Here is a 27669-nt window from a genome sequence, read left to right on the forward strand (position 1 = left end):
TGAGGACGGAGGACATGATCAAACTTTCTGTAACATAACCCATGCGAGGAAAAAGCGGGTTACTTAGGAGTCGGCGCTGAATGAGAGATACCATCGAATTGCAAATATTGCAATACTCTATAACGAGATGACACATCATGCACACACGCTTTGTGATTGACGTTGTACATTTGCCAATTCCCATATTCATGCTTCGTAAGTCAGGCAAGGCGTCCACGCATCGATCATATATGGTTTCAGTGAAGAGGGGATCATCGTAATTGTGATTTGAGATTATGAGGGGAATCCAAATATCATATGTCTTTTTCTCCTCCAAAGTTTATATAAGGTATATATCAATCATGCCAAGCACGAAAGGTACATTGGAGTGAAGCCTTCTAACTCTACATCAAGATAAACCTAAATAAAACAAGTAACCAAGCAAATCCAGATCCATATAATACAACAACGAAGCGATCCCAACCGTCTGCTATGTGAGTATGAAGAAATGGCCCGCCATATCCAAGATCCGTAGTAGTAGTAGTAGTAGTAGTAGTAGTAGTAGTAGTAGTAGTAGTAGTAGTAGTAGTAGTGACAAAAGAAAGGACAAGTACAAATGAGAGGAGTATAAGAAAATATGAAAATGGTATTTAAAAAAAAGTTGTATTTGGTCATTCAGTCATGAATAACTAGCTCTCCCATCTAGTCATGAAAAGGTATATAATATGTGTATATGTATATGTATAGATGGATATAAATGGCTTTTTTCTTTTTTTACTTGAAATGCTTCGAGGAATCTTTTCCCTCAGGACTCTCACCACGGCCCACTATGCGAGTGATGCCGCTGAGGATCGTACGCCCTACACGTCCATTCTTAGACTTGATAGTGTTGCTTGCACTGGCACTCGCACTTCCGCCTGTGCTTGCATGCCGTTGCTTTCGTTGCTCCCAGCCTTCTTTGGGGTGATGATGGTGACGGCGGCGCTCTTTGCTTCGTCTGCGGTTGCGTATTGTGTTGTCATCGTTGACTTCGCTGCCTGAGCTACCGGGCGTGGGTTCGTAGACGTCGTTCCATGCTGTTGAGGAGCCGCCGTAGGAAATGGAGAGCGATTCAATCAAGGATGCTTGTTCGATGGATTCGGCGACGTCCTCTGTGGTAGCGCAGGTTGCTGTTTCAATAGAACGCTCAGTTTCGACCTTAGCGAGACAAGCGTCGGCGCGTTGTTGTAGAGCGAAGCACACGTCGTTGAAAGCGAGAAGTTCTTGATCTACCTCCTCTTTCTTGTCGTCAACCGGTTTAGCATCCACCCATAACTTGACAAGACTAGCCAAGTTTCTCGTGTCGTCAATCAAGTATGGAAGGCTGGGGAATCCCTCCTTAGAAGTAGGACTTAGACGGCCGAGAATAGTGACTGGTGTGCTGTAGCCAGCAGGAACAAAATTGGCATTGCGGTCGGCTGGGATACTGCACACTTGGTCGATATAATCACGAACAGATTGTCTCTGCACATTGAGGAATCGGTTCATCGGCTCCATCCACTCCTCTCGCTTTCCAAAGTTGGACAAGTTCGCTAGCTTTTGTAGTGCCTTTGCGATGAGTGTGAATGTTCGTTGGGCATGAGGTCGAGGGTGGTCGCGTAGAAGGTTGAATAGCTTTGGCGATAGAATAGCTGGACAGATGAAGCGAAGGAACAGAAAGCCAGAGACAGATGTGTATGTGACAGTGCGCAAGAAGTCTCCATAGCGATCTTCAGCAACGGCTCGAATGTACTTGAGTATATGTCGTAGCTCCGGAGGTAGTCGGTTGGCTGAGTTAGCAATGCACTTCCACACTTCAGTCGTGTAGTGGATGAGCACAGTCCAATGTTGCTCGAGATCAGATTCGTGGGGTATCTTGCTGGGGTCGACTTCGCAGTCTGGGTTGATCTCATTTATCTCAAACAGCTTCTCCTGTAAGATCTCCTCCAAATACTCCTTGCCCAAGCGGCGCATATGAAATTCAAGCGACTGGGTGAGGAGAGAGTTGCCTCGAAACAGCAGGTTCGCTTCTCCGGCAAGTGACTTGCTCATATCTCGTACGATGAGCTCACGATCAGTTGCAGCATCGATAGAATCGTTGGACTTCAGCCGGCTACTGAATCGATATTTCTTCATGGTGGTCTGGTTGCCAATGCCATCGATCTCATCCTCAACCAATGCCATGAGCCATTCGCTGGCGGAACCTGACACTTGGAAGATATTGAGGAATAACTCAGCCAATCGACGTAGCTGTCCCGGGAGAACCGCCGATACCTGATTCGTCAATCCGGCTGGGAATCGGTGTAACAAGTCCGTGAGAGGTTGGTATTCCTTCGACAAAAGCACGACATGCTCATCGTGATTCACTTTGACTAGCATCTGTCCAACCGATTGGTGCTTCTCGTCAAATATCTGAAGCCATTGCTCGCTATCCTTTCCGCGGTCTAGTTGGTCGAGCGAAATATCAACGGCACCTACCACAAACTCCTGCAGATTGCGTGTTCGAGGCAGTCCAACGGATGCTTGGAGAAGATTACTCGAGCTGTCCAGGTTTCCTTCCACTTTCTTTAAGACGATGGATAATAATGGCGTGGTTGGTGGTAGATCGGTGAACTCGCACTCCTCTCTCCAAAAGGGATTCTTGGTGGCTGTCTTTGTTGTTGTTCGTGCCCTCACTTCGCCATCTAAGATAACTTCTGCAAGGTAGTTTCCAATCAAGGGATCGGGTTCCGTTCGTCCGGGTCGTTCTGGAATTGTCGGCTCAGTCCCTCCGCCACCGCTGGGTCTAGCCTTGATCTTTGCTTCTGTAACCCTGACGCTGATTGTCTTTTCAAGCCTGAAAACTTCGCCCTCATACTCTGATTCAATATCCTCAAGTTCCACAATTTGCGATGTGTTAGGGTCGTCAAGCCGATATATGTCGGGTACGGCAAATGCTCGTAGTAGACAAAGCCAAACTTCGAAATGAACCCTGCTGTCGAGGGCTAGGTAAACAGGTCGGAAAATTGAGAGGTGAGTAGATGTAGAAGAGTAAATTGGAAATATGGCGATGCAATATTCTTCGTCGAGTACTGTGCGGTCAAGTTGTTGAACAGCACACCGGGAAAGCTGTGAAAGGTCGATGATGGAAAGAACGGTAACATCATTCTCTGTCATGAGCTTGAACTCGCCGCTGTCCTGTAGAATGCAGGAAACTCTCCTCCAGGATGTCGTGGGTGATCGAAGGTCTCTCGTTGAGGGTCGCTTGACAATCGCCCTTGGTGAAACGGCCAAACCCTTGTCCCAAAGCATCACCTTGCCAACCTTGATGATATTCGTAGGCTTGTTCTTTTCTTGTGACCAACCATGTCTCTTCAATTCCGGCCTCATGGGCGTCACCTGGTTGGCTGGTTTCCCATTGGCAAGCTTAATACCCGTTGGACGTAATTGCTGCCAGCATAGTAAAGCTGCAAGCCACAAGTCGAACTCTTCTGTCACCAAAGGACATATTAGAATTTCCACTGGAGGTGACAGGCAAACCAGCTCCAAGCATTCCTTGGTTAGTTCGGGATAATCGACAGGGAGGACCCTGCAGCCGCGCAGATCAGAAACAAGAGGGATATGAAAGGGTCCATTCTGCCCTGAGTCAAACATGAGACAGCCCTTCTCCTCTTCAATATAAGCTACGCCACTATGCCAAGGACCGCCTGTTTCGCCTTGATATTCGATCTCGCCGCGCATTCGACCGCATAGACTTCTCATAAGAAGCAGGACCTTGTTTGCGTCATCGGTGGCTATGGGTAATGGGAGTGAGTCGACGGTAGGTGGGGGAGAAATGAGAGGTGAGGTAGGCCTGGAAGACTGTCGCTTCATAAGTCTTCTTGACTTTTTGTCTTTTGTTGGTACTAATGATTCTCGCCCCGTTATCACAGCGTGATGTAGCGAGTCTAATGAACTGAGCTGTGGCCTTAGCTCGTCTGAAGGGTGTAATGACCCCGATGAGCTCACACTGCCAACCCGGTGTCGTTCTGATGTCGGCGGTGGTACACTTCTTTGTGCCAGCATAGAGGTATCCATAGTGCGTGTCCTTGGCCGCAGGCTACCGCTCGTATGCCGTAAATGCTGTCTGGGAGGGCTAGATTCGCTGCTCTCGTACGACTCGCTGAAAACTTCGTTGAAAACCATGCCTTGTCTTCTTGTAGGGCCCGGAGGTATAGTCCGGGGCGAACTCTGCTGTGAAGAAGCACCTCTCTGGGACTGTTGAGACTCAGCAGTGACACTGACAGTTGGAGGCTCGACGGGATCGGGTGTGACAGCGCGAACGGTGGAGGTGGCATTTATCAGCGTATGGCGAAAGGCTGACCGCAGGTTGGATGCGCTGGAGCGCTCCATCTTTGGGTCCCGGGGTAGGTTGAGGTCGGAGGTGGAGGCCTGGTTCCAGGATGTGGCATCACTGGAGGTGCCAGATCGTGAGTGGTCTTGTTCGTCCATGTTTGGCGGTCGCAATCCTAAGCCATTGTGTGTCCACGTCCACATACAAGCGCCCGTTCCGCATTGAGGAGAGAGAAAGCAATAGCAGTTGTGTTTTTTTGTGTGGATAGGTAGGTCGGTGCTTTTGGTGGTTGATTGATTGACTGACGGGTGGAGGTGTCGAGGGCTTTCTTTGTTGCTAGACAAGGGAGGGGATTTTAATTGATGTGATGAGTTCGAGTGCGTTGACCTCGGTAATTAATGGCTTGAATATGGCCGTCGATTGTAGCAAGATAGTGCGACTATCTTGGTTATCGTCAGATGCAGTATCTGATTGTTGAGATGAGGGATCTCTCGCAAATCAGTCAATGACTGGTTGCGGGGAGAGGGCTTGTTAGTCTAGAGTCTGGGCGAGAATGGCAATGGAAGCTGGGAGGGGAACACACCTAGCACACCTCTAGTCTACCTTACACAGCAGCTGTCCCAGTACCAATCCACTACAAATGAATTGGATATGCACTAATCGACCCGATAAAAAATGAAGAAGAAGCCAAGAGTAGGAATGATCCAATGAAGGAACAAGTAGAATAATAGGTAAGATGTGTGTAAATAGATGAGGATAAGTGCGGGTGCGCTCAGACAATGAATGAACGGGTTCGTTCTACTCTCTCTCGTCGGTTGTTTTAGAACAAGAATCGAATTGCGGTGAGTTCGATTACCTATGCTGCTTATAGAAGCAAGACAAGATATGACAAGGTCAAGGTCGAGTCGTCTCAGACAATGGGGGGAATTGGGGAGAGATTAACAAGGCTAAATTCGAGTTAAACGTCGCCACACACGCAACGCACTTCAGCGACACACTCACTTTAAGTTAGTGAACGCCTCTCCTCTGTCCTGTCTTCTGTAATAAATCCAAGCACCTCCACAGAGGAACCAATGACTGTGCCTGTCCTTAAGCTCAGGCTTAAGCGCAACTGGCTGGCCCTTGTATCTCCAACCACCCTTGAACGCTGTCTGTCCCAGAACTTGGCTTGACTTGACTTTGACTTGTAGGGGTCTTGAAAGGGAAGGGCTTTTGACAGGATGAAAACAACCCGGGTCTGCCTTGCTTGGGCGACATTAGACAGGAATACGTATTCTGCAACTGCCGGAAGTTTAAACCATAATATCGTGAGATAACCTCAGGGTTGTGCTCTTTTTTTTTCTTCCCTTTCTCTCCGGTTTGCATATGGCCAGGTACATTTTGTAATCAGGTCGACTGACCTGCTTCTTCTGTCTTGGATCCGGCTTCGAGAAGCGGGTGATAACTAGGGACGGTTTTCGCTGCCGATCACAGCGCAGAATGGAACGCCATGCAGCCTTTTCGGCTTTAGTTTTCGGGCGAGGAATCATGTCCAATCGTTTACTTGAAGAGAGATGCCGAGACAAGACGGGCCGTGACGATACCTAACAAGTACCTAAGCTATCGTACCTAATTCCGTCAAGTCACTATCAAGTATCTCAGCTGCTGACGAGTCTCTCTGTGACTTGTCTCAACTACGCTATGTACACCCAGTCCTCTTCAACTTCATCTCATTCCCTTTCCTTCCAGAATCTCAGACTCAGACCCGACGCAGTGGGGGAAAAGCAGAAGCAGCAGGGTCTCCCTGACAGATGTGCCCTGCAAGTCGGATCCCACTCTAAGACCTGGCCTTGTCCCGGGCACGCAACGCAGCACGCAACAGTGGAGGACAAGGACAAAGTGTGGAGTTGATTAATGGAAGAGAGCGGATCTTCTTTGATAGAGAGTTACAATGCTAAATTAGGAAGTGGCCTAATTCCTTTACCGTGATTGTATGATTACAATATCAGCACATATGATGTATGTAGACTACGTATGAAGGCAATAGTCAACTGAGATATTACTAGTATTGAGGCCGCCTTCTAGTGATCCAGTTCTCATTTCAGAAACGAAACCTTGCTGTCCTCAAGGCTTCTCTGTATCATGCACTGAGACTCTGTCCGACATGAGAATGGAACCATGGACCCGTCAGACTGGTTATGAGTTGTCCACCTGATTGATAAACCAACACCGACAGCAACACTAACAGCATCACATCTCACAGCGTCACATCAAATCCCCTGCTCCCAAGTTTCATCCCAAGTCGTCCAGCGTTTCCAGTGTTTCCATCAAATCCCGGGCTTTCACCCTGTCCCGCCGAGCCAGGATCTTCGGATGCTTTCCTCCCTCCCCAAAAGAGGACATTTTTCGGATGAGCTTTTCCAGTAAAGGTTCTTGTTGCGATTGTGCAAGTAGGTAACCCGACCCTTATCCTGGCTGCAGACCCGCTAGCTAGGGACAGGCCTTCAGATGATTAATGATGGTCGATCCAATCTCAACGTTCGTTAGGTTTTCGTGGAGAGAGCTGAGCTGACTGTCAATGACTCGAGTTGATGATGATTCTCGGTGTCAAGATGTAGAAATGAGTGCCTCAGTGGCACGCGGGACAGGGAATCTGAGTTCCTAGCATGACAAGGCGCAAGCCATAAGACGGTCATAACATGGGAATAGTCAGAATGTCACACGGCAAGTATCAGTCTTCGCCCGCAACGACGGGCTGATATCCCACGCATCTAGCTTCTAGCATCAGTAAAACTCAAACTTGAGCGCCGCTAGTTCAAGAGCTCTCTCGGAACGAGCTTCCTAGCACCAGACTTGATCACATTTCCCATCAAAGACTATCTCTGAGTGGTTCATGGTACGAGATCTGCAATCAAAAGCATGCCGGGGTTAATGACAGCCAAGAAGCAAGATCAAGCTGACAAAACCATCAGCCCAACGGGTCAAATCCAATGAGATGATGGGAATCCGTGTTCCTGGCATTATCGTAGAGAAACTAAGATTTGAGGCCTGCCCTGCCCACATAGATATCTTCTCTTGTGACCAACAGTTCTTGGCAAGGCTAATAAGGAACCCCCAAGGGCCCAAAGGTCTCCTCAAAAGCAAATAGGGCCGTCAAAGCGTTCTCCGTGGTCTATCTCCGATATTCACGATACTGGCTAGCTACCTGTGTGCTTACTCCTCTTTTCTCCTGAAAATCTTATCCGGATAATGTCTATGGTTACGGGAATAAGTCGACGCTGAATTGCCGTTCAAACCCCTGAGCTTATGATCCAACGCCCGCAGCTGATATCGAGCACACATACATATGCAAGAAAGATGTGCATAGAATATGAGGCTGTTGGTTCCAACAACACTGGGTTGGCTGTCCCGTCCCGCTGGCGTGGGACGATCCACGTGTGGCATCTAGAAAAACTCTCATCTCCATATTCTTTGCTTTTGTTAATGCCTGAGTTCTGAGATGAATCTTACGTGTCATCGGGGAAGCCCTGTCTTTTGAGTCTGTGCTATCCGTATTGCTTCTCCATGAGTCACCAATGTTACCATGTATCTGATCCATTGATGCAATCCTTGCTTACACCAAAGTCGCATCTTGCCTCCAAAGCAATTGTTTCTTTTTTCAGCATCAGTCAGGGGTCAAGACCATCGTCGACGTGTTCCAGCGTGAGAGAACCATTTTCGAATGCCGGGGACCAATCATTCGAGAATATCACGGTTTTCAACTTTAAAACTTACCTGACATTTCCCCATTTGTGACCTCCTTCGACCCCGGGTAATCAAGCACAGTCCATCTCTTGACCTAACCCAAGAGTCTTTCGAAACATCAGCTCACAAAGTGCAACAATTCAGGCAACACAAGTTTCCGAATCACACCGCTTCTATTAACGAGCGTCTATTCGATGAGCCTAATTGTGTTTCCATGCATAGCCTCTTATGGCTTCGTCATGATATTACATCCTTGTATCGTGTCGTGCCACGCAATCGGTCCAAGTGATTTATACGTATCAAAAAAGGAAACCTTGTTAATCCTCCAAGATATACGACTGTCAATCAGGGCATAGAATCCACATGTTGCTTCTTGAGGCCAGCAACAAGGTTACATCTCATATTCTAGAAACTTGTATACCATTGCTCATGAGACGAAAGCCCCACTGACCAGACCATGCTGAAGACTACCTATGATTTCACCAAGAGAGCCACAGACTCCTTCATCATGGTCCACAACAGCTGCAGTCACCGTTTCAGAACTTCCTCATGCCAAGAAAGGTCATATTCGTGCTTATCTTGTGCAGAAAGACTTCCATTGATCGACAACAAACGCGGTATTGGTTACACATAAAATGCTAACATGCCATCTCCCTTGTCTCAACGTCTGATGCTCAAACTTTTCATGGATATGACACAAAATCATGATTCACCGTGTCCCTTACCCGCAAGAAATCACCCAGGCGAAAGTAAAAGCAAACAAGATATGTTGAATACGTAACTACCAATTTGGGTAGTTTCTTTGTATTTTCTCGCGTCAGAAAAGAAGATGAAAAAAGACCAAGAAAGCATGATATATGCATGGTGCTTGTATCGCGCAAAGTCTCGACGCCTGGTAAAAACTCTCTCTTCCAACTCCCATTGCCAGATCCCAGTATCCTCATTCTCAATCCCTCCCAAAAAATGTCGATCCCCGTACGGTATCGAAGTCGAATAGAATAAAAGATAACTAAAGTCACCAAATTGTATAAATATTGCATTTGCTTTGTGGATATCATCGTTTCTCCTTCTCGAATAGCGTACTCCTGTCGTGCTGAAAATGCAATTAACGAAGGTGAGTTGCCTCAATTGGGCTTGCAGGACCGCTGCGAACATGGCTCAGATCACTGCTACCGGTTCGTCGTAGGGCCTGGCTCATTGTCTCGATGTTCAGATCACCCCCTGAAGGGTTGAGCTTGAGGTTGTTTGTGCTTGTTGGGCTACCAAGGGGTCTTCGAGTCGGACTCAACTCGATACCCTTCATACTGCCAGGGTTGCTTGTGGGAGGGCTTGTCTCGGGTCCTTGGCTCGACACGGGTGATCGAATGGGCGAAGGCGAACGGTTGACCGCCGCTGGGAGAGACGTAAGTCCTGCGAGGTGGATGCTGTCGCGGGAGCCCGCAACACCCGAAAGAGGGTTGTGTTCAGCCTGTACAACGTCGGCAAACGAAATGAATGAGAGCCGGCGGACATCGGAAGAGTCCAGGGAACCGTAGTTGGAAGCGTTGTCGGCCGAGACAGCCTCTCGGTCAGCAAAGGAAGCGAGCTCGGCTGCCCACTCGCTGGCTCCAAGGTCGTACGAGGGAAGAACATTGCTGGCTCCTGTAACTGTCACGGCGGCGGGTTGATGCGAGCTGTGGGTAACAATCTCGACTGTATCGGGGTCAAGCTTTTCGTTCGTGATGGCCTCGGACGCATCGTCAAGGACGGGAGGAATGTAATTTTCGGTCTGAATATGTGTAGGAATGGCTGGAGAGTTGGGCTTGAGCACAGTGCTATCCTGAACATCACGCTCAAAGATCTGTGATGTGGCTGGCGAAGAAAGTCGTGGAGAACCGGTGAAGCCGCGACCTGGAGACGAGGGAAGAGCAAAGCTCTGCTCGCTAGCAGGAGGCCATGACGGCTGTTTCGAGGACAACTTGGAAGCATCTCGAGATAGAGATGGGGTGGCAGGGTTGGAGTTCGCGTTGGAAGGAGTTTGTGACTCAGAACGAGACTCCGGTTGGGATTCAGACTTGGAGTTGGTTGTGTCGGGTTTGGAGTCAGACTTGGTAAGCACAGAGGACTTCTTCTTGCCGAGGCCGAACAAGCTACGCATCTTGCTCTTCCCGTCCTTCTTTGTATCTTCTCTGTGATCGGCCTCGTTGTTGAAATCGCTGGCTCGCGGGGTTGAGTCACCTAATCGTTGATCATCAACAGACTCAGTGTTGGCGAAACGGTCATCGCGGGTGATGGGGGCTGCTTCAGCAAGACTCATGTTGACAGATGAGCCCAGATGTTAACCGTTGGAGGTTAAGCGTCGTCAACGGTTTCGGTGATAAACTATGTACGGGAGAACGTTTGCAACAGCAAAAGATTGTATGAGACTGCCCAATAAGGTCGAGTCAGTAACGAGAGTCGTGGAATGCAAGTCTAGATCGGCAAGTGGGAGAGCAACGACAGATGACAGTCAGGCAGGCAGGCGGGCAAAAGAGATATTTAAGTAGCGGGCGTGAAGTATCGGAAGAGCAAATCGGGAAAAGCAGAAAAAAACAAAATCAGATGTGATGTGACCTTGTGTAACTGAGACTTTTTGACTTTTGAGTTTGGCGTCGGTGCTGCCCTTTGGACGGGATGGGAGAAACATTGAATATTGGATTAGATAGCACCTCATGGAACTTACCTAGGTATATCTGCCCTGTAAAACAGTCCGTAGCTCCCGGTACAATACTGGGGACTCCGTAAACAAAGACCCGCAACGGCCAGCGCTAGCTCTTAGAGACCTGCTAATCGCGGCAATGCCGTTGTCCGCTTGGCGCCGTCTCGGTCTGAGGGTCTGCGTGATGCACTTGAGTTTTTGTGGCTGATGCTCTAGAGATTGGCCGAGACAATGATTCCAAGATTTGGTCGATGAGTTGAAGAGACAGAGACAGAGAGAGTCGGAGATAGATAGATTGTGGGTGAGTTAGGTACAATGCTCGGCAGGGCAGAGCGGGCTGAGACTTTGGGCGCGCTATGGCTACGGCTGTAGCGTATTCGTAGGTGCCAAGGGAGGGAGAGAGAGAGAAAAAGGTCTGGAGGCGCAAGCAAGCGTAAGGTACTGTACTGTAGGTGCAGGTGGGTGCAGGTACGAAGACGATAAACTAAAATAAGTTTATTGCTTTTGTCGGATGTCGCTCGCCTCGTTGCCCGTTGTTGGTAAATTGCAAGGATCTTTCGAGATGGATCTTCTATTTATTGTTTGCCGAAATGAACAATGAAAGGGAGACAAAAGTCAGAACTCGAGAAGAGGGGGATGATGCATTAATGGATGAGACGAGCTTCAAAAGGCTAAAGAAAAAGGTATGTGAATGGAATTGATAATGACTGGGGGGGCTGACGGGCGGCGTAGGTGGCTTTACAATTCGTTTTGGAGGTCTAGTCAAGCTTCAACTTTTCCCAAAGATCAGCGCACTTTGATCAAGGCACGGGACCAACTGAAGGCGGGATGATTGCACTATCCAGGGCATTTATGGGGCAATTTATGTGAGTCGCACAGATGAAAGCCTCCACCGTCTGCAGGGACGAGAGATTTAATTCCATGGATCCAATGTAAACGATGGATGCTGGCCATGGGAAAGGGTTTTGAACCACGGGACCTTTGCCTGCCAACTTGGCCAACGGACGATGGACGATGGACGATGAGCAAGAGAGGCATTATTAGCAAAACCTGCTTTAAAACGGTAGACATCGAGATGCCATGCCGTAAAGGCGATACAAGGCCACAGACTGTGACCACGTTTTAGCATCTCGTCCTCCCAGATGCTCTTCTCTTTCTGTTGGGTCTCCATGTTGTGATCCTACGTTTGATGTTACGCCTGTCTGGTATCGTGCAGCGCCAATGCATGCACTCGACATGGGACTCTCGTCAATGCAAGTCAGGCCTGTATCAAAGGGACTTTCTCCCAATAGTACCAAGGTCAGCCCTGGGCTGCCTATCTCAGATGCTGAGGGACTGATCCGATGGGTTCAAAACATCCCTTCTCACCTTGAAATGACATGATATTGCTTTCGCTCTCTCCCTCGTACATACAGTCACAGCCTTGATAACATGTGATGCTATATCAGTCTTTATCACTCCATTTCCCCTTCAGCCTGCATATTCTCGCTCTGCCTTGGAACGAGTCGGTTGGGTGTCCATGGTCACCAAGTTGGTCACCTCTTATCACATCCCATTACTGTCAATCACCAACCCGGCTACAGCCCCGCTACCAACATGGACCTCGTGACGACTCCTTCAGGGCACTTTCTTCATCTTGCCCTGGCGGAACAGGCTAATAAGGGATAAAGATCCGCGCGTATCTGCATCAGAGTAATGACCAACGAGGAGGGAGAGGGGAAAAGTCTGCCCTGCTTTACCCACCGTTGATTGCTTTTTTGGTCCTAAACATCAACAACACCAAAAACCCAATCTGAGATGCATCATTGGGCTTCCAATCCAGCCCCGTTTTGGCTACTCCAAGCTTTGACAGGCCCCATGTGCCGACCCCGTTGACCCCTTTTCCCCTGCTATAATTTGCCACTGATAAGGGTGACTGATTGATCTTCCACAATTTCTCCAGTTTCTCTGGAATTTTCTGCAGATCTCCACGGCCTTGGAGAAATGAAACATGGGACTCGTCAGCATGAAGTTTCATCTCATTGCACTGGCTGCATGTAAGCGGGAGTTAATAGCCACGAGGGGTCAATGTCGAGGGGCATTCCTCCTGGTGAAGAGTCGACGTCATCAGCTTGCAAGTTTGGAGCTAAGAAGAGAGCCCGACAAGATGATCATGGGTCAGTCCATGCCATGTGACTTTGGAGCTGAGCCATACACGTGACTCGAGTCATTAGGTAAGGTGCCTTAGGTAAGCGTAGCTGTGCATGGCAGAAACTTCAGATCTCCGACTTCAGGTGGTTTGCAGGGTCCAGCGGTAACCACACGATACGCCAATTACCGTGGCCAATCGCTCTCAGCCCGGTCTTTGAGGTCCATACAAAGTCAAATCACTTATCCAGTCACTTGTGCAACTATTTTCTCGCCACGGGACCCTCGACGACAGTCCATCAAGTCACAATGGAGTTTCGAAGCCTCGTCCGACCAGCGGCCAGGCTATTCAGCCCTCGTGCTGCCCTTCCTACCGTTCCTTGCCGTGGCCACAAGACAACAAGCCGAACAAAACGATCATTAAAGATTGCTCCTCATGAATCCTTTCTCCCCGACCGAAAGGGAACATTCCCCGCGTCCGACTCTATCATCTACAACCCTCCTTCTTCCGAGGCCTCTCCTCTTCACACACCTTTCATTTTCCTCCCACATAGCGACCCTCGCCGTGCCGCTCTCACACGAATGCGACACACTCCCGGCTCCCCTCTAGAACCCATCGCACCCGGAAAACTTGCCCCAAAGATGGACTATCCTCGCCGCAATCCTGTATACAATCTCAAGGCTGAGGATATCCGGGAGATGAAGCGACTAAGGGCAGACGACCCCATCACATGGAGTGTGAATAAGCTGGCTGAAAAGTTTGGCTGCTCGCCTGTTTTCGTCAAGATGGCTGCTCCTGCACCCAAATCATATCTTGAGGGTCTTAAGCGCAAGCAGGAGAGGAGGGAATCACGATGGGGTGCTATTCGAACCGCCGCGAGAGAGGACCGCAAGAGGAGAACAGACATGCTGTACCGTGGCGAGTTGTAAGGAGTTTATTCTTCGATGTGTCGGTGTGGCACAGTCTACCAGACTTGTATAAACATGGAAAACCGTCTGAGTTGATGTAAGATTATGGTCACGGAGAATGAAGTGAAATGCGAATAGTGTTGATCCCGGCCCAACAGGAGGGTAAAAATCTGTATAATTGCCAAATACCAAAAACTCCTCGAATACAATAGCCTCTTGTATTTTCCCCTTGTCTCCCTATCTCGTTTATCATGAATGGCGTATGCCGGCGAGTTTTATGACATTCAATGCCCAACAATTCTCCAATTGTGTTCCATATGTACCCCTTGTTCCCAAATAGCAAACAATTAAAGCCAATCCAAGACGTCGATACACACCTTTATACGAGCATTTGTAGAACCAACCAAAACTATACGAAGCAACTTTTGTTTTAATCCAACTTCATCTCAGTCGATCTAGTGGTCGACGTCGATGTGCGACGGCTTCCTCCAGCACTTGAAGATGAGGAAGACGGTGGCTCATTCAAGAGATCCTTTTCACCAGGAATCACACGGTTACACCAACCGCACCACGAACGGCGTTCTCCTCTAACCTCTCGGCCGAGGATACGACTACCGCTGGTGCGCTCATCATCCCACTCAGGGACACAATGTCCAACACGCACCATACGAACACGTTTGCGCTTCACAACACCGCCAATGCCCTCGATCTCGTGGCGAAGGTAGCCAGGACCGAGGGACGGTGACGGTGTGCGCTCATATGTAAGACGGAGCTGGTCGATCAGAGCGTCAACCGGAGCTTGTTGCGGGGCCGGAGTCGGAGCCACATTGCCGTCCCGGGCGTCCTCGGCGTCACAATCTACCTGATGCTCAACTTCTTTGGCGGCACAGCAATCTGCTTCGCGGCCACATACGACGCCACGAACGCCCTCGCCAATGCCTGTTCCAAGACCGCCGAGGACCTCACCGTACTGGTTTCGCCAGCGCCATATACTAATCCCATCGGTCAGTAAAAGAGTAAGGTTACTTGAAATGTTAATGCATACCGCTGATAGTCATGATCTGCGGCACGAATGCTTCGCCCACACGGTTGGCAAAGCCAAACGCCCTCGTCGGCGCACTTACAAACGTCTCGCGACACCAACTCAGATGACAGTGGTACATCTGAATCTACTGGCGCCTTGATAAGAGTGGCTATAGGTGCGTGAACACAAGGTTTGCAGAGTCTCCTATGCCTCTCCTTGAGGGCGACGGAAGCCGGTGGCTTGATGGCGCAGTTCTGCAGAGTTCATGGTCAGTAACACGCGATTGGGCCAAAACTCGGCAGCTCGCAGATCGCTGTACATACCCGGCATATCACATCACCGCAACGACGGCACTCGCCAACCATATCGCGAGCGCAATCGCCTGATTTGCCATTGTAACTGCGCCCGTCTTCCATGTAGAACCAATTACCAGCGCGAGCGCGGTAGCGAAAGGTTTCGGAGCCATCAACGGGGACTTCTTCGTTTTGGCAGTGGAGGGTAGAGTTGATCAGAGTAGTACGGTACTGAATGAGGCCATGATGGATGAGTCGACAGGTACGCGAAAGAGCATCGAGGGTATTAAGGTCGATAGAAGCTGCGATGGCTTCGACAACACTATTTGGAGGGTTAGTGGGAGTTGTCATGACATGTCGAATTTGGTGTTAAACGAAGCAGCAGATATCATGATAGAGGTCAACAGCTTCAACCACGAATCAATCAAAGAAATTGGACAGAAAATTGATTGAACAAGGGATCGCACTCACGGATAACACTGAAAGGCGTTGGTAATAGGCGCCTGGAAGGTAGAAGAATCCATGGTGCCTAACGGCTCTGGGTTATACAATGAATGAGGCCAAGGTCCATTCCGGCTGTTGGCAGACAAAAACTGAAGTTTCCTGAGAAGAAGAAGATGCTGATCTTTTTGAGAAAGCTCACTCAGCTGGGGGTCGTCATGATGAAGAGGACCAGGAGGCGGAATGGGCGGCACGACCTCATGATGAGGTGCAGAAGCGGCACGAGGATCGTTGACGGTAAAGCCGCCAGGGCCCGCTCCAACATCCTCGTCCTCCTCCAAATCCACAAAACGCGCCATGGCTTGTTTTGGGGGTGTTTCTTTTGTTTCTTTTACTAGCGACTTGCGTCTTGGCACATGGAAAAAACAGTAGGTACAGTGTGAGTCCACGATCCCCAGGATCTGATAAGCAGAGGGGATAGGATGGGATGGGTAGGGGGGCGTCCGAGAATGATAGAACCGGATGTCGAAGGCCGGAAGAGGGCCCGGGATGCGGAACTTTGTCTGATCGGGGCTAGACACGGCAGAGAAAGGTATGCAAGAAGATAGAGAGAAAGATGGAGAGTAGGTATGAAAAGAGAAGGTGATGTTAAGTTACAGAATGGGACTAATGATGTCTGCAGGGGAATGAACTGGAACTTGAATTGGAGCTGGAACTGGAAATGGAACTGGGGCTATGTATGATGAGTGAGAAAGAAGTGGGTTTTGTTATGTTATCAATGTCACCAACGGAGGCCGGGAGTTGATGAAGCGGGGAGACGGAGCGGGACGAAAGAATCACGGAGGTAGAAAGGAAGAGTGAGTTATGATATGAGCTTGGAAGCAGCCATTGAAGCTGCAGAACAGAGTCGTTCTCAGTGGATCTGCGTAGAAAGATTGTGAGTGAGATTGAGGAAATGGGATGGAATGTGAGTGAGTGAGCAAACGAATGAGTGAGTGAATAGTGGCAGTGAGATGGATTGCATCAATGAGATTCATCAATGATGCGTCAGTCACTTGATACCAGCCACAGCTCGACCCAGACTCGAATCAAGTTAGATAACGACCACTAGTATATCTACGGTAAAGTCCAGGACCAATTCCTGAAGCTTGTCAGAATTGCCAAGAATAGCATAAACCCTCGAGTTCAAGGGCCCGATTCAAACCTATCATGGAAGCGAGTCTTGTCGTGTCTCGTCTGCCCCTCTTTGTTCCCGAAAGCTCAAGTGGATCTAGTGCTGTCAACTTTTTAACATCCATGTACAGTACAGACAATGCGTATGGTATAATCCGGCGGTGACGGCTATGTCGTGCTCGAGCTGCAATGTAATACTATTACACCGAATAAACAAAACAGTACAAAAATACCACACTCTCTTTTACGGGCTTGTGCAATGTCACGAGGATACCCCACGTGTTTTTTTTACCCGTCATGAGACGAGAAGAATTCACTTGTTTGCATCATGCCAATCATGCAGGGGGTTCACCGTTCAGTTCCCAACAACGCATCTCGTTACGTACAACAACGCTGTATTCTAGAAAAAATACCCAGGTCTAGCTTGGATTGCATCGCAATGTGCGAGCAGAAAATTGCGACACGGCTGTTTAGATCGTTCCGGTGTCGGGGCCCATGACAATCTCATCTTATCAATCTAATCTCTCTTGCAGCCTACCCCATACCATCATGACTTAGAGACCTATTAGGAATAGTTGGGCGGAGTTGTTTGACAAAGAGATATTCGGAAATAAAGGAGAGCTATTCTCTGCTCTATCTGAGTTATTTATTTTGCTTTGTATGTGTAAGTGGAAGGTAACGGCGTCATATACCCCGTGTAATGGAAACATGCCTATTTCTCTACCTGTCATCAGCAGCACACATCTCTCGTTGTATTGTTTTCGCTCTTTTTGTATAAATGGTTCTAAACATGGAATATTGCCGTCTATAAAACCTGCTTCAATACATTCCCTTAAAGGCAAGAATATTGTGGAATTTTGCAGGTCCTTTGATAGGTGCTCACTAAGATGTCATTGTAACCCTCAACCAACAGACTGTTGGAAATGTACTTTTGTATGATCCAGCCGCCAAACAATCCAACAGCCGTGAAATGACACCTCCTATATCCGCAAACGTCTCCCACGATAATATTTTGGGAAACGAAAGATGGAGTGCCCACCAGCGAGCAGGCTTCGGGCCATGGATGTACGAGGACCCCGAACATGTCTCAACATTCGAAATCTGGCGTCGGACAACGACCAGATTATCGGAGACTGTCTATCAAGCATAAACCGGAATTTCTCAAATACCCTGAAATTCCTAAAGGTATCAAAATCGACAACGTCTTTCCCAATATTGCCCTAATTCGAGGAAGATCAGCCTGGGCTGCTACAACGGATACGAATCATGTACCTCCATTTGTTCAAGAAGCAATATTTCAAGTCGCTTGGGACAACCGGCACAAAAAAATGCGACTTCAAAGCCCCTCGAGTGAGCATTGGCGACAGAGGCTAAGACAATATCCCAATATTGATCTATGCGTCAGCGTACGTCTATCAACACCATGGACAGAGTTGATCCATGAGGCACAACTATCTAAGTCTTGGCTATGCAATTTCAGCCAGGGCTCCGAAACACCCTTGAGCACTGGTTGTTCTTCTACAGAGGTTTATATTGGCGAAGTAGAAGAGGACGCTGCTCAATTGTGCAGTGCTGTTCTGTCAAACGATGGCGGCTGGGACCTCAACTATTCAAGGCTCGAATGGCAAGCCCCTGTATTCTCCTTGGTCCATTCGACCAGTACTGAACGGATCATTTACCATCGCTCAGAAGATTATGACACGAAGCTGTGGAGTAGTGCGAACTCCTACATCATCCATCGCCGCCCGTGGTTACTTGTCTGACTATTGTTATCTTTATGACATTAAAGATCAGAAGCTAGTAGCCTTGATGGCCGCTCTACTAATACCATTTGCCAAACATGATGGCAGGCATATTGACGATCGGTATTCGTTTTTCGTATGGTAGAGGCGGGAAGGAATTCAGATGCAGCAAGCCGTATCTTACGGATGAGTCTCAGTTAGACAAACTCCTTACCCTCAGCTGCAAGCCAAGAGGGACGAAAGCACTCTTGTGCCGCGTCTTCTGCGAACCTGATTTTGAGTACAACATATATGGCATCTGGTTACAAGGTTTCTTTGCATTCTTGAGCCGATTAAACAATAACAGTGCCCTTTTACGAACCCTCATCAGACGCGATCGGACACTGGTGCCCTTGTGGTTGGTGCCTTTATGACGGGTGCCCACCAAAATATGCTTAGGGCTCAAGTAGCTTGATAGAATATGGACCTCTATGTAGCATGGACAGGCATTCTATGCCTTCATTTCAAGAATCAATGCCGGTCTTTTCAAGCCTGGAAGGTCAAGTTTCTCGTGCAGACGAATGACGGTTACTATACCTAACTCATGGCAGTTCCTATACCAACCATCCCATTGTTGCCTTTCAACCATTTGAACTCACCAGGCTGACTGATACTAACTTTGGATGTCGGAGAGAATGTCCTTTGCTGAAGGGATCATTGTCTTGTGTACCTCGGATCTGCGTGGATATGCAGGGACTAAGCAACGAGGAAGCAACGCTCCGAATTGCGTCATCGTTCTGCTTCAAGGGTAGCTCAACGACTGAGCGTTGCGGGACTGCTGATATTGACTCGGAGGATGAGGACTCGGAGATGGTAACACGGAACATATCATGTGGATACGGGGACAGGGTGGCTCCAGGGAGCAAGAATACATCAGACCTTGACATACTTCCTGGATAGCAGGATATAAAACTAAATTCAGCAAAAGTATCCTCAATTTATCCTAAGCTACTCAAGTCCTTTTTATTTTTAGGATCGAGGCCCTGAGTCTTCTTTCTTCCCCCAGGATTGGTTCCCTGTTACTGAAAGGGAAACTCGAGAGCAGCCTTGGATGGGTAATTTTGGAGATGACGACGACGATAACGTTCCAAAGGGCAGCTACTGGTTCTATCGCAGGGATTACAGGCGTTGATAGATGGTTGTTGAGAGCATCAACTCAGAGATCAAACTCAACATGGGCAGACGTAGGATTCAAACAAAAACAAACTCCAATGATGCACGGCCCATATAGTGACGCAATTTCCGAGATATCCGCATTCAAGGCAAAGGGTATCACAATCTCAAGTTTCCGTAATTCGAACAATATCGAGCCGCGTCAAGAGCAGAAATCATGTTGATATTGATTACGAAGGATCATGAACCCCCATCCCGTTTCATGAAACAGAAACAAGCCGACCCAGGGAAATAGCAAACAGGATGAGAGGCTGCAGCTACGTAAATTAAAAATGTGGCGATCCGGCCGTGCAGTATCATAGCGGCATCTAATGACTGGCTCTCGCAAGGTAAATGAGCTCTCAAGCGTGGTGAGTAGCGCTGATACATTGATGCAATCCTGGGCTCGAATCAATTTATATGAAAAAGTCATCTCATCACCAACCGAAGTGCATCCATCCGCGTAAGTGTATGGTATGCGTGTGCCGTTATGAGCCTCAGAGGATTTACAGTCCAAGAAAGTTAGCTATAATCCCTGTTGACGGAAACACACAGGCCATGCTACTAAAATAACACTCTTTTGATACAAACACTCGGAACATGCCTATGACTACACCATGTCCCCCAGGGGGGCTGTGTTTGTTTGGAGGGAAAAGGGAAAAGGGTGAGGCGCAATTGCAGCATCTTCAGGAAGAGATTATGCTTGTTTTGAGTGTAGACGAAAGAGCGCCATTCGTGTGAAAACAGAGACAAAGTGCATGAACTCGAGAGCTCTTTTCGGGTCGTGGAGTCGTTTCTGAAACAAGGGCGAGGCAAGGTTGGGGAGTCATGAAACTTGGTTTTGATTCATCTACAGTAAGAGACGAAGCGCTTGGACCAGGGTCTCTCTCAGCATCACCAATCTCTTGATCTGTCATCCAAGGCTTTGGTCTCTAAAGAGGAAATATTTGCGGACGGTCTCTCCGATCTGTTACTTGGCATTGTTTTGTGTGAGAAGAGAAGTTGGGAAGAGGCTGAGTATCGTGTAAGTGGTTCAGGTTGAGATCGTCAAAACAACGATGCAACTGAACCGAGATCCGAAAGTAATAGTATCGATAACTATCATCATGATTTAGTGTAACACAATGTTTACTCGTATTTCTGATATTCCCGTCATATGGAAAAGCAAACGATAAACCCTTGTCTCCCCCATGTCTCTCGGAGTCTGGTGCGACGTTATAACCTCGCCCCCTTGCAACCTCCACTTTATGCATATTCCCATGCCTCGCATCCCTGCATACGATCCTTTCTAGCCTTGACAATTATTCCGTTAACCTCACCTCACCTCACCTCACCTCACCTCACCTGGATCTCATCACATTGTCACATCACAAACAACCGAATCTGTTTGAACGGCAAATTAAATTACTAGGAGGATCGGCACTGGACCGAATAAACAACTTCAAACTTAGCTCTTCTCTATTCACCATGGCCTGTCTCATCCATATTGTTTACCAGCAAGTGCTGGCCCGTCCTATTTTTGGATCTGGCGGGAATAGTTTCACCGTTATACAGTCGGCCGTATACCAACAAACGGTGAACGCCTGTTGATTCCAAGAGTACCGAGGCAACCGAATGGAACCATCAACAAGTCCCCATCATGGGACAACTATTTGGCTTGGCTACCATTGGCTCCCGGATAATTCATCATGAACAGATGGACGGTGACAGGGGCAGGCCAATCCCTCCACTATCTGCTGAGGACGCGAGCCTTGCATCTGGGGCCCATGCTATTCTGCGTCTATCATCCAGTCCACAAGGCAACTCGTCCTAGGCCCTCGAGCCTAATATGGTAATGTCTGTCCATGCTCAGCTTATCCACTTGCTTCCAAACCACGTCTCGTCTATACTGATCCTAGAATCTCGCTGAATCAAGGCACATGAGGGGGCGCCTACATATCCATCACGTCTCATGTTGAGACCACTTTAATTAAGTCCTGATCGATGTCAAGGATGTCCCGTTTGCTCAGCCACCCGTCAGAGTTTGACGCTGAGTGTGGACTTTGATACTAGGTATACTGCCAGGCGAGATGCCTTCTTAAAGACGAAGCTGTCGCTGCTTCTTTGGAGTCCAATTCTTCTTCATACTCAACTCTCATTCAGTCTCTTTCCGTTTTGTTCCCAGGTTTGGGCTTCTTTTCTCAGTCGTTCCCTTTGACAGGTGCTTTGGTCGCCTTTTTCCAAGTTAACAACAACTTTGCTCTTTGATAGAGTATTTACACTCATTGCCAAATCAACAAAACACGAAACCAATCTACGCCTTTCCGATTTACTTCCTTCACCATGTTTATGCGCAACGTTCTTATCGCGGCTGTCAGCCTGCAGGCTCTCGTGGAGGGTGTCATTGCCCAGGAGAAGGTCACACTCACCAGGACCGTTACTCGCCAGAAGCCCAAGACTTCTGCTGGCAACCCTTATGAGGTGCCAGATGTTCCTGAGGTGACAGTTGTTCCCACCTCTTACATCACCGACGGAACTACCATCTTCGTCGACGAGACTGTCACAATTCCTTGCTCTCGATGCACAGCTTCCACTGCTGGTGATGCTGACGCCGAGGTCACTTCTGAGGTTATCACTACTGTCATCACTAGCGATGCTGGCAGTGTTTCTGACCAGACTGCTGAAGTGACTGTCATTCCTACTTCTTACATCACTGACGGTACCACTATCTTCGTTGACGAGACCGTCACCATCCCTTGCTCTAAGTGCACTGCTTCTTCTACCGCTGATGCTGGTGCTGAGGGTACTTCCGAGGCTGCCTCTGAGACCGTCTCCGAGTCCGAGGCTCTCTCCACTGCTGATGCTACTACTTCTGGTGAGGCCGCAGCTGCTGGTACTTCCGAGGCTGTCTCTGAGGTTTCCAGCGAAACCGTTTCCGAGGCTGCCACTACTGAGGCCGAGACTCTTTCCACTGCCGAGGCCACTGACTCTGGTTCCATCACTGAGCAGACTGCTGATGTGACCACTGTTGTCCCTACCTCTTTCATCACCCGTGGTACTACTCGCTTCGTCAACCAGACCATCACCATTCCTTGCACCAAGTGTGCTGGCGGTAAGACCAAGACTGCTGCCACTGGAGTTGTTGGCGAGACCACCCTCGACACCTCTGCTGCTCTTGAGACTACCGGAGCTACCCAGGACGCCGCTGAGACCTCTGCCGAGACCTCCGCCCCCGTTGAGGAGGAGACAACTGATGTCGACAACGCTACTCAGACTGCCAACACTGCCACTAATGAGGCTGATGCCAGTACTGAGACTGAGACTCCTATTCCTACCACCATCATCCTCACCACTGGTAAGGGACAGAGCACTGTTTCCACTCAGCCCGGACCTTTCGCCAACACCACTGTTGCCGCTGGCGCCGAGACCACTGGTTCTGATGAACTCCCCGGTGCTGTTTCTTCTGAGGCCGCTACCAGCAGCGCTGTTGTCAGCAAGGTGAATAAGCCCGTCATCGTTGTCATCCGTGAGGTTACCATCTTCCACCGCACTGTTGTTATTGGTGCCGCCTGCCCTCCTGTCAAGCGTGGTAACAAGGGTGACTTCGTTGTCGGTACCGGTTCTGATGAGAAGACCTTCCCTGAGCTCGGCGAGGCTCTCACTGATGCTTGTGACAAGCAGTTCAAGGACTGCTCCGAGAACGCTGGAAAGAACTTCGAGGTCTCTGATTGCCAGAAGCAGCGTGAGATTTGCCGTGCCGATGCCTCCTCTACTGCCAAGGCCCCTACTCCCATCACCAAGGAGTCCACTGAGACCGCTTCCATCATTCTCCCCTCTGACGCCGAGGTTACTGGCAAGACCAAGCCTGGTGTTGGCGGCCATGTTGTCATCTCTACCCGAACTCTCACTGTCTCCGAGTCTTGTGCTATCTCTGATGGTACCCCTGTCATCGAGGGCCCTACATCCACTGGCGCTGTCAAGACCACCGAGACTGCCGCCGCTGAGACTACCTCCGATGCCGAGGCCGCTGGCTCTACCGCTCTCGGCGCCGAGACCTCTGAGGCTGCTACCGAGACTGCCCCCGGTGCTGTTGAGAGCTCTGAGGCTGTCACCGTTGTCACCATGACCAAGTCCGACGGCGAGATTAGCACCATTGCTATCACTCTCACCAACGGTGTCCCCACTGGCACTGGTGTCGTCCCTCCTGAGACTCAGGTCAACTCCTCTGCTGAGGCTGCTGAGACCACTGCTGCTGCTGAGACTTCTGGTGACTCCGAGGCCGTTGGTTCTACTGCCCTTGGCGCTGAGACCTCCGAGGTTGACGAGACTGTCACGGCTACTTCCACCGGTGTAGTTATCATCACCATGACCAAGTCTGACGGCGAGATCAGCACCACTGCTATCACTGTCTCCAACGGTGTCCCTACCGGCACCGGTGTCGTCACCGTTCCTGGCGAGGGTGAGAAGACCACCGTTGTCGTTCCTCCTGCTGAGACTTCCATTGTTCCTCCCGCTGAGACTTCCGAGGGCGCCATTGGCCAGGAGACTACCGTCCCTGCTGCCGGTGAGACTGTCATCACCAAGACTGTTACCAACCAAGTCACCTCCTACGTCACCGTCGGTGTCAACACCATGACCGTTGGCGTCGAGACTGTCACCCTTACCAACCAGGTCACTGAGACCGTCACCGTCCCCTGTGGTGCCGGCAAGGAGACCGCCAAGGTCATCACCTCCGTTGTTACAGCCTGCCCTGCCTCTACCACTCTGGCTACTACCCGTGCCCCCGAGCCCGAGACAGTCTACGTGACCGCGACCGTCGAGGCCGCCCGTCTTCACAGCGACGTGCCCGCTCCTGAGCGATTCCGCCGCATGCTCGGCTTCTGGTAAACAAGCGCAGCTTGGCCACAGTTTCCTTTTTTCAATTCAACTTCAGACAACTTTGGGATAAAAACAACACACAAGGGTTTTAGAGTGTAGGATATTTGGGAGGAGGAGTTCTTTTCAAAGGGTGGCGACTGTCATCCTCCCACGGTCACACTTCCGTCTGTGACTGGATATTCTGTGATTAGGGGAGGATGATGGTACGCAGAGGAATGAGAAATATTGAGATTTGGAGTTGAACTTTTTGTCCCTTTTGTTATCTTCATGTGCTTATGATTTTGCCTGCGGGCGTGTAACACGATGTATGTACCGCCCGGATTAGAGAATACAGAACCTCATTTCATAAGATTATGTGTCTTGGTCAGTAAAAGCATGGACCTGTTGTGTGACCTGTGTACTTCATAGTCTGAATGTATAGAAGGAGGTTTGATGATAGTCTCACCAGTATCCCGATATGTCCCCTTTCCCATACAAGTAATGAATAGTCACCGAGTCCAGTGGATGAACAAAGCGGGAGAGCATAGCTTGTTTATTTCATATGCTAATCAAGACTATATGATAAAGATCGGATTCTATGCCCTCACGGCAACCAAGCTCAAAGAGCCATATACAACCATTCCCACCTAAAAAGAAACACAAAACGCCCACAGAACTCGCCAAACGATAGCGTAATAAGCATTGTCGCCGCGAGCTCTGGTTCAACACACTATCCGCAAAGCGATGGCGTAGAAGCACTTTCGCTGCCGAGGGAAATGGGTAAACTCGTAGGACAGCGTGTACAAACGCTGATGGGGTATCATAATAAAGAGCAAAACAATGCGTAAATGTCAAAGTAAAAAGAGCAAAATAGTCCGAGGGGGGAATGCTCGGAGGGTCTGGGCTTGCAAGGGGAGCAGGGTGATAGCGCTGAAGCATTGTCACAAAGCTGTTTGAAAGACCAGGGGGTCCTCTGAGCATAAATCGTTGTCGAGGCCGTCATATTAGTGATATGTATACCAGATGGAAATCTTGGCGACGCCTCGGGGCGTAACGATCGGTCCCTAACGGATGAGTATGAGAAGTGAATGTCGTCAAGGCGCATCGTGAGTGAATTGCCATGTTGATACAGGCAGCTGAATCAGCAGGTTGGGCTGCTGCCAGCTGCTCAATTAAGAGACGTCAGCCAAGGCGATTGTTGAAGATGCAGCCCAGGCGGACGAGTCCAGGGAGTCCGGTAGACTTAAGCACGGTTCGACTTCTTCCAAGGAAGAGACCCAAAACCGCGCTCCTGGCCCTCTCGCCGGGCTGCACCATCCTCAAACTCACTAGACGAGTCTGACTGAAGCTTGCTGCTGGGTGGGTTTCCGAAATATGTGAGAAGAGCCTTCATCGCGAATGAGCTGAGAATGCTCATGCACAGAATTCCGATCATGGTGTAGTTGCTCTTGCGGTATTGGTGAGGGCCAGGGGCGGCGTCCTCAGGCCAGCCTGTGTAGAGGGCATAAGTTGTCATGACACTACCCAGATTACCGAGACCAGAGACCAGCGCAGTCGCAGCAGCAACTCCGACTTCGCCATGGCGCTTCTGGAAGATCTCAGAGCTCCAAGCCATGCAGATAGGGACAGTGGGACCAAGACCGAAACCGACCATAAGAAGACCTCCATATCGAGCCCAGCCGTTGTTGGTCGCCAGAGTAGTGGTAAGCAGACCGGCGATCTGGATGCAGACAGCAGCGGAGAAGAAGTATGGGCGAGATCGGTGGAAGCGGTCCGAGATAGGGGTGACGATGAGAATGGCGATGAGATCCATGATCCAGATTGGCGCAAACAGAAGACTCACTTCGACGCCGCTGGCCTCAGGTCGGATGGAGGCGATGATTACGGATCCGTACATCTGAGTGCCGATGCCGACGCCAACGACACCAAAGTACATCAAAGTCAGGGGCCAGAGACGCCAATCAATCAGAACAAGGCCTAGGTCCCTAAAGTTCCAAGGTCGAGCGTGATAAACACGTCGAAGGTCGTGGTAGTGAATAACTGCGTCTTGGCCCTTGAGAACCTCAGGGGTAGCGGGGAGCCACTTGAAGATACCAGTCTTGGGTCGGGTCTGGCCAGGTGCAAGAGGACGGTCGGGGAGCCACCACAGGAGGATAACGCTCAGAACAACACCAACAAGGCCATAAACCATAAACATCCAACGGAAGCCCACAATGCCTCTCTCCCCATCCATGAGTTGGAATCCTGCAGACACGAGACCAACAACGGCAGCAGACACTTGAGACGCAGTGAAGTAGTAGCCAATTCGCTGGCCGGTACGCGAAGGAGGGTAGAACAGGGTGAGGTAGAAAGCTATACCAGGCCACATGCCAGCAATGACGAGTCCAAGCAAGAATCGAAGTAGCTTCACACTCCAAGGATCATTGACAGCAGCGAAGCAAGTTCCAATGACACTAGTAGCAAAGACAATGCGTGCCATCCAGAGACGAGGGCTAAGCTTGCTCATGATGAGGTTGGAGGGACAGTCAAAGATGACATATGCAACGTAGAAGAGAGCGAGAGCAGTCGAGACATCCTTTGGAGTCATTCCAAGGACAGTCATGAGATCGTGTCCCTTGTCCTTGTTCATAGTTTGAGCAATACCAATGTTGGATCTGATGGCTGAGCAGAGGAAGTATAAGACCCAGAAAGCTACAAGATGATGAGTGAATGGTTTCACAGGTGGTACAAAGCAAACTTACCAGGAATGATACGACGATCAATCTTTCTGTAAGTTGATAGGTAAGTATAAATCAATTTGAGAAGAGATTGGTCACAAACCTGTAGATACGCTCTACCGTCTCAACATCATAATCACCCTCTCGGGCATTTCCCTCTTCCTGATTCTCAAGCCCAGTAGAAGCAAAATGAGGCTTGGACGCGGGGTCATCATGCTGGCCACCACTGGCGAGCGAGCTATGAGCTGACTCTGCCATTGGAAGCACGAGACTTGAAAGCAATGGAGGAGCGTGCTATAAGTCTGATTCAGATATTGCAAGTGACGACAGCAGATTTGAATAGGAAGAGAGGCAATGCCAGTCGAGAGGGTTTTAAAAGTAAAGATGAAAGAAGAAACTGATGTTGGGGGGAAGAGGGAATAGGAAGAGGGTGGAGGGGATTTATTTAATGGAAGAAAAAAAGTTGAGGGACCGAATCGATAATTGGATGAGATCCGTGGTTTGTGA

The 27669-nt window shown here is 49.3% G+C and overlaps 6 protein-coding genes across 6 annotated transcripts; 2 read left to right on the plus strand and 4 right to left on the minus strand.

Moving 5' to 3' along the window:
* Nucleotides 1-753: 753 nt before the first annotated feature.
* On the minus strand, nucleotides 754-4467 carry FTJAE_5640 (BUD2-GTPase-activating for Bud1p Rsr1p; the record flags this gene model as incomplete). The annotated part of the gene is made up of 1 exon (XM_037352169.1): nucleotides 754-4467. The coding sequence occupies one exon, from the start codon at nucleotides 4465-4467 to the stop codon at nucleotides 754-756; it is 3714 nt and encodes a 1237-aa protein (XP_037207133.1).
* A 4670-nt stretch (nucleotides 4468-9137) lies between these two features.
* On the minus strand, nucleotides 9138-10328 carry FTJAE_5641 (uncharacterized protein; the record flags this gene model as incomplete). Its single annotated transcript, XM_037352170.1, has 1 exon — nucleotides 9138-10328. One exon carries the CDS (start codon nucleotides 10326-10328, stop codon nucleotides 9138-9140), a length of 1191 nt encoding a protein of 396 aa, XP_037207134.1.
* Nucleotides 10329-13145: 2817 nt separating this feature from the next.
* FTJAE_5642 (ribosomal 20 precursor mitochondrial) lies at nucleotides 13146-13766 on the plus strand (the record flags this gene model as incomplete). Its single annotated transcript, XM_037352171.1, has 1 exon — nucleotides 13146-13766. One exon carries the CDS (start codon nucleotides 13146-13148, stop codon nucleotides 13764-13766), a length of 621 nt encoding a protein of 206 aa, XP_037207135.1.
* A 409-nt stretch (nucleotides 13767-14175) lies between these two features.
* On the minus strand, nucleotides 14176-15862 carry FTJAE_5643 (uncharacterized protein; the record flags this gene model as incomplete). The annotated part of the gene is made up of 5 exons (XM_037352172.1): nucleotides 14176-14737; nucleotides 14791-14806; nucleotides 14870-15023; nucleotides 15093-15384; nucleotides 15534-15862. The coding sequence occupies 5 exons, from the start codon at nucleotides 15860-15862 to the stop codon at nucleotides 14176-14178; spliced, it is 1353 nt and encodes a 450-aa protein (XP_037207136.1).
* A 6069-nt stretch (nucleotides 15863-21931) lies between these two features.
* On the plus strand, nucleotides 21932-24475 carry FTJAE_5644 (uncharacterized protein; the record flags this gene model as incomplete). Its single annotated transcript, XM_037352173.1, has 1 exon — nucleotides 21932-24475. The coding sequence occupies one exon, from the start codon at nucleotides 21932-21934 to the stop codon at nucleotides 24473-24475; it is 2544 nt and encodes an 847-aa protein (XP_037207137.1).
* Nucleotides 24476-25688: 1213 nt separating this feature from the next.
* On the minus strand, nucleotides 25689-27420 carry FTJAE_5645 (major facilitator superfamily transporter; the record flags this gene model as incomplete). Its single annotated transcript, XM_037352174.1, has 3 exons — nucleotides 25689-27136; nucleotides 27187-27212; nucleotides 27266-27420. The coding sequence occupies 3 exons, from the start codon at nucleotides 27418-27420 to the stop codon at nucleotides 25689-25691; spliced, it is 1629 nt and encodes a 542-aa protein (XP_037207138.1).
* Nucleotides 27421-27669: the final 249 nt, after the last annotated feature.

Source organism: Fusarium tjaetaba, assembly GCF_013396195.1.
Source record: "Fusarium tjaetaba strain NRRL 66243 chromosome Unknown NRRL66243_c0000109, whole genome shotgun sequence".
Classification (NCBI taxonomy): domain Eukaryota; kingdom Fungi; phylum Ascomycota; class Sordariomycetes; order Hypocreales; family Nectriaceae; genus Fusarium; species Fusarium tjaetaba.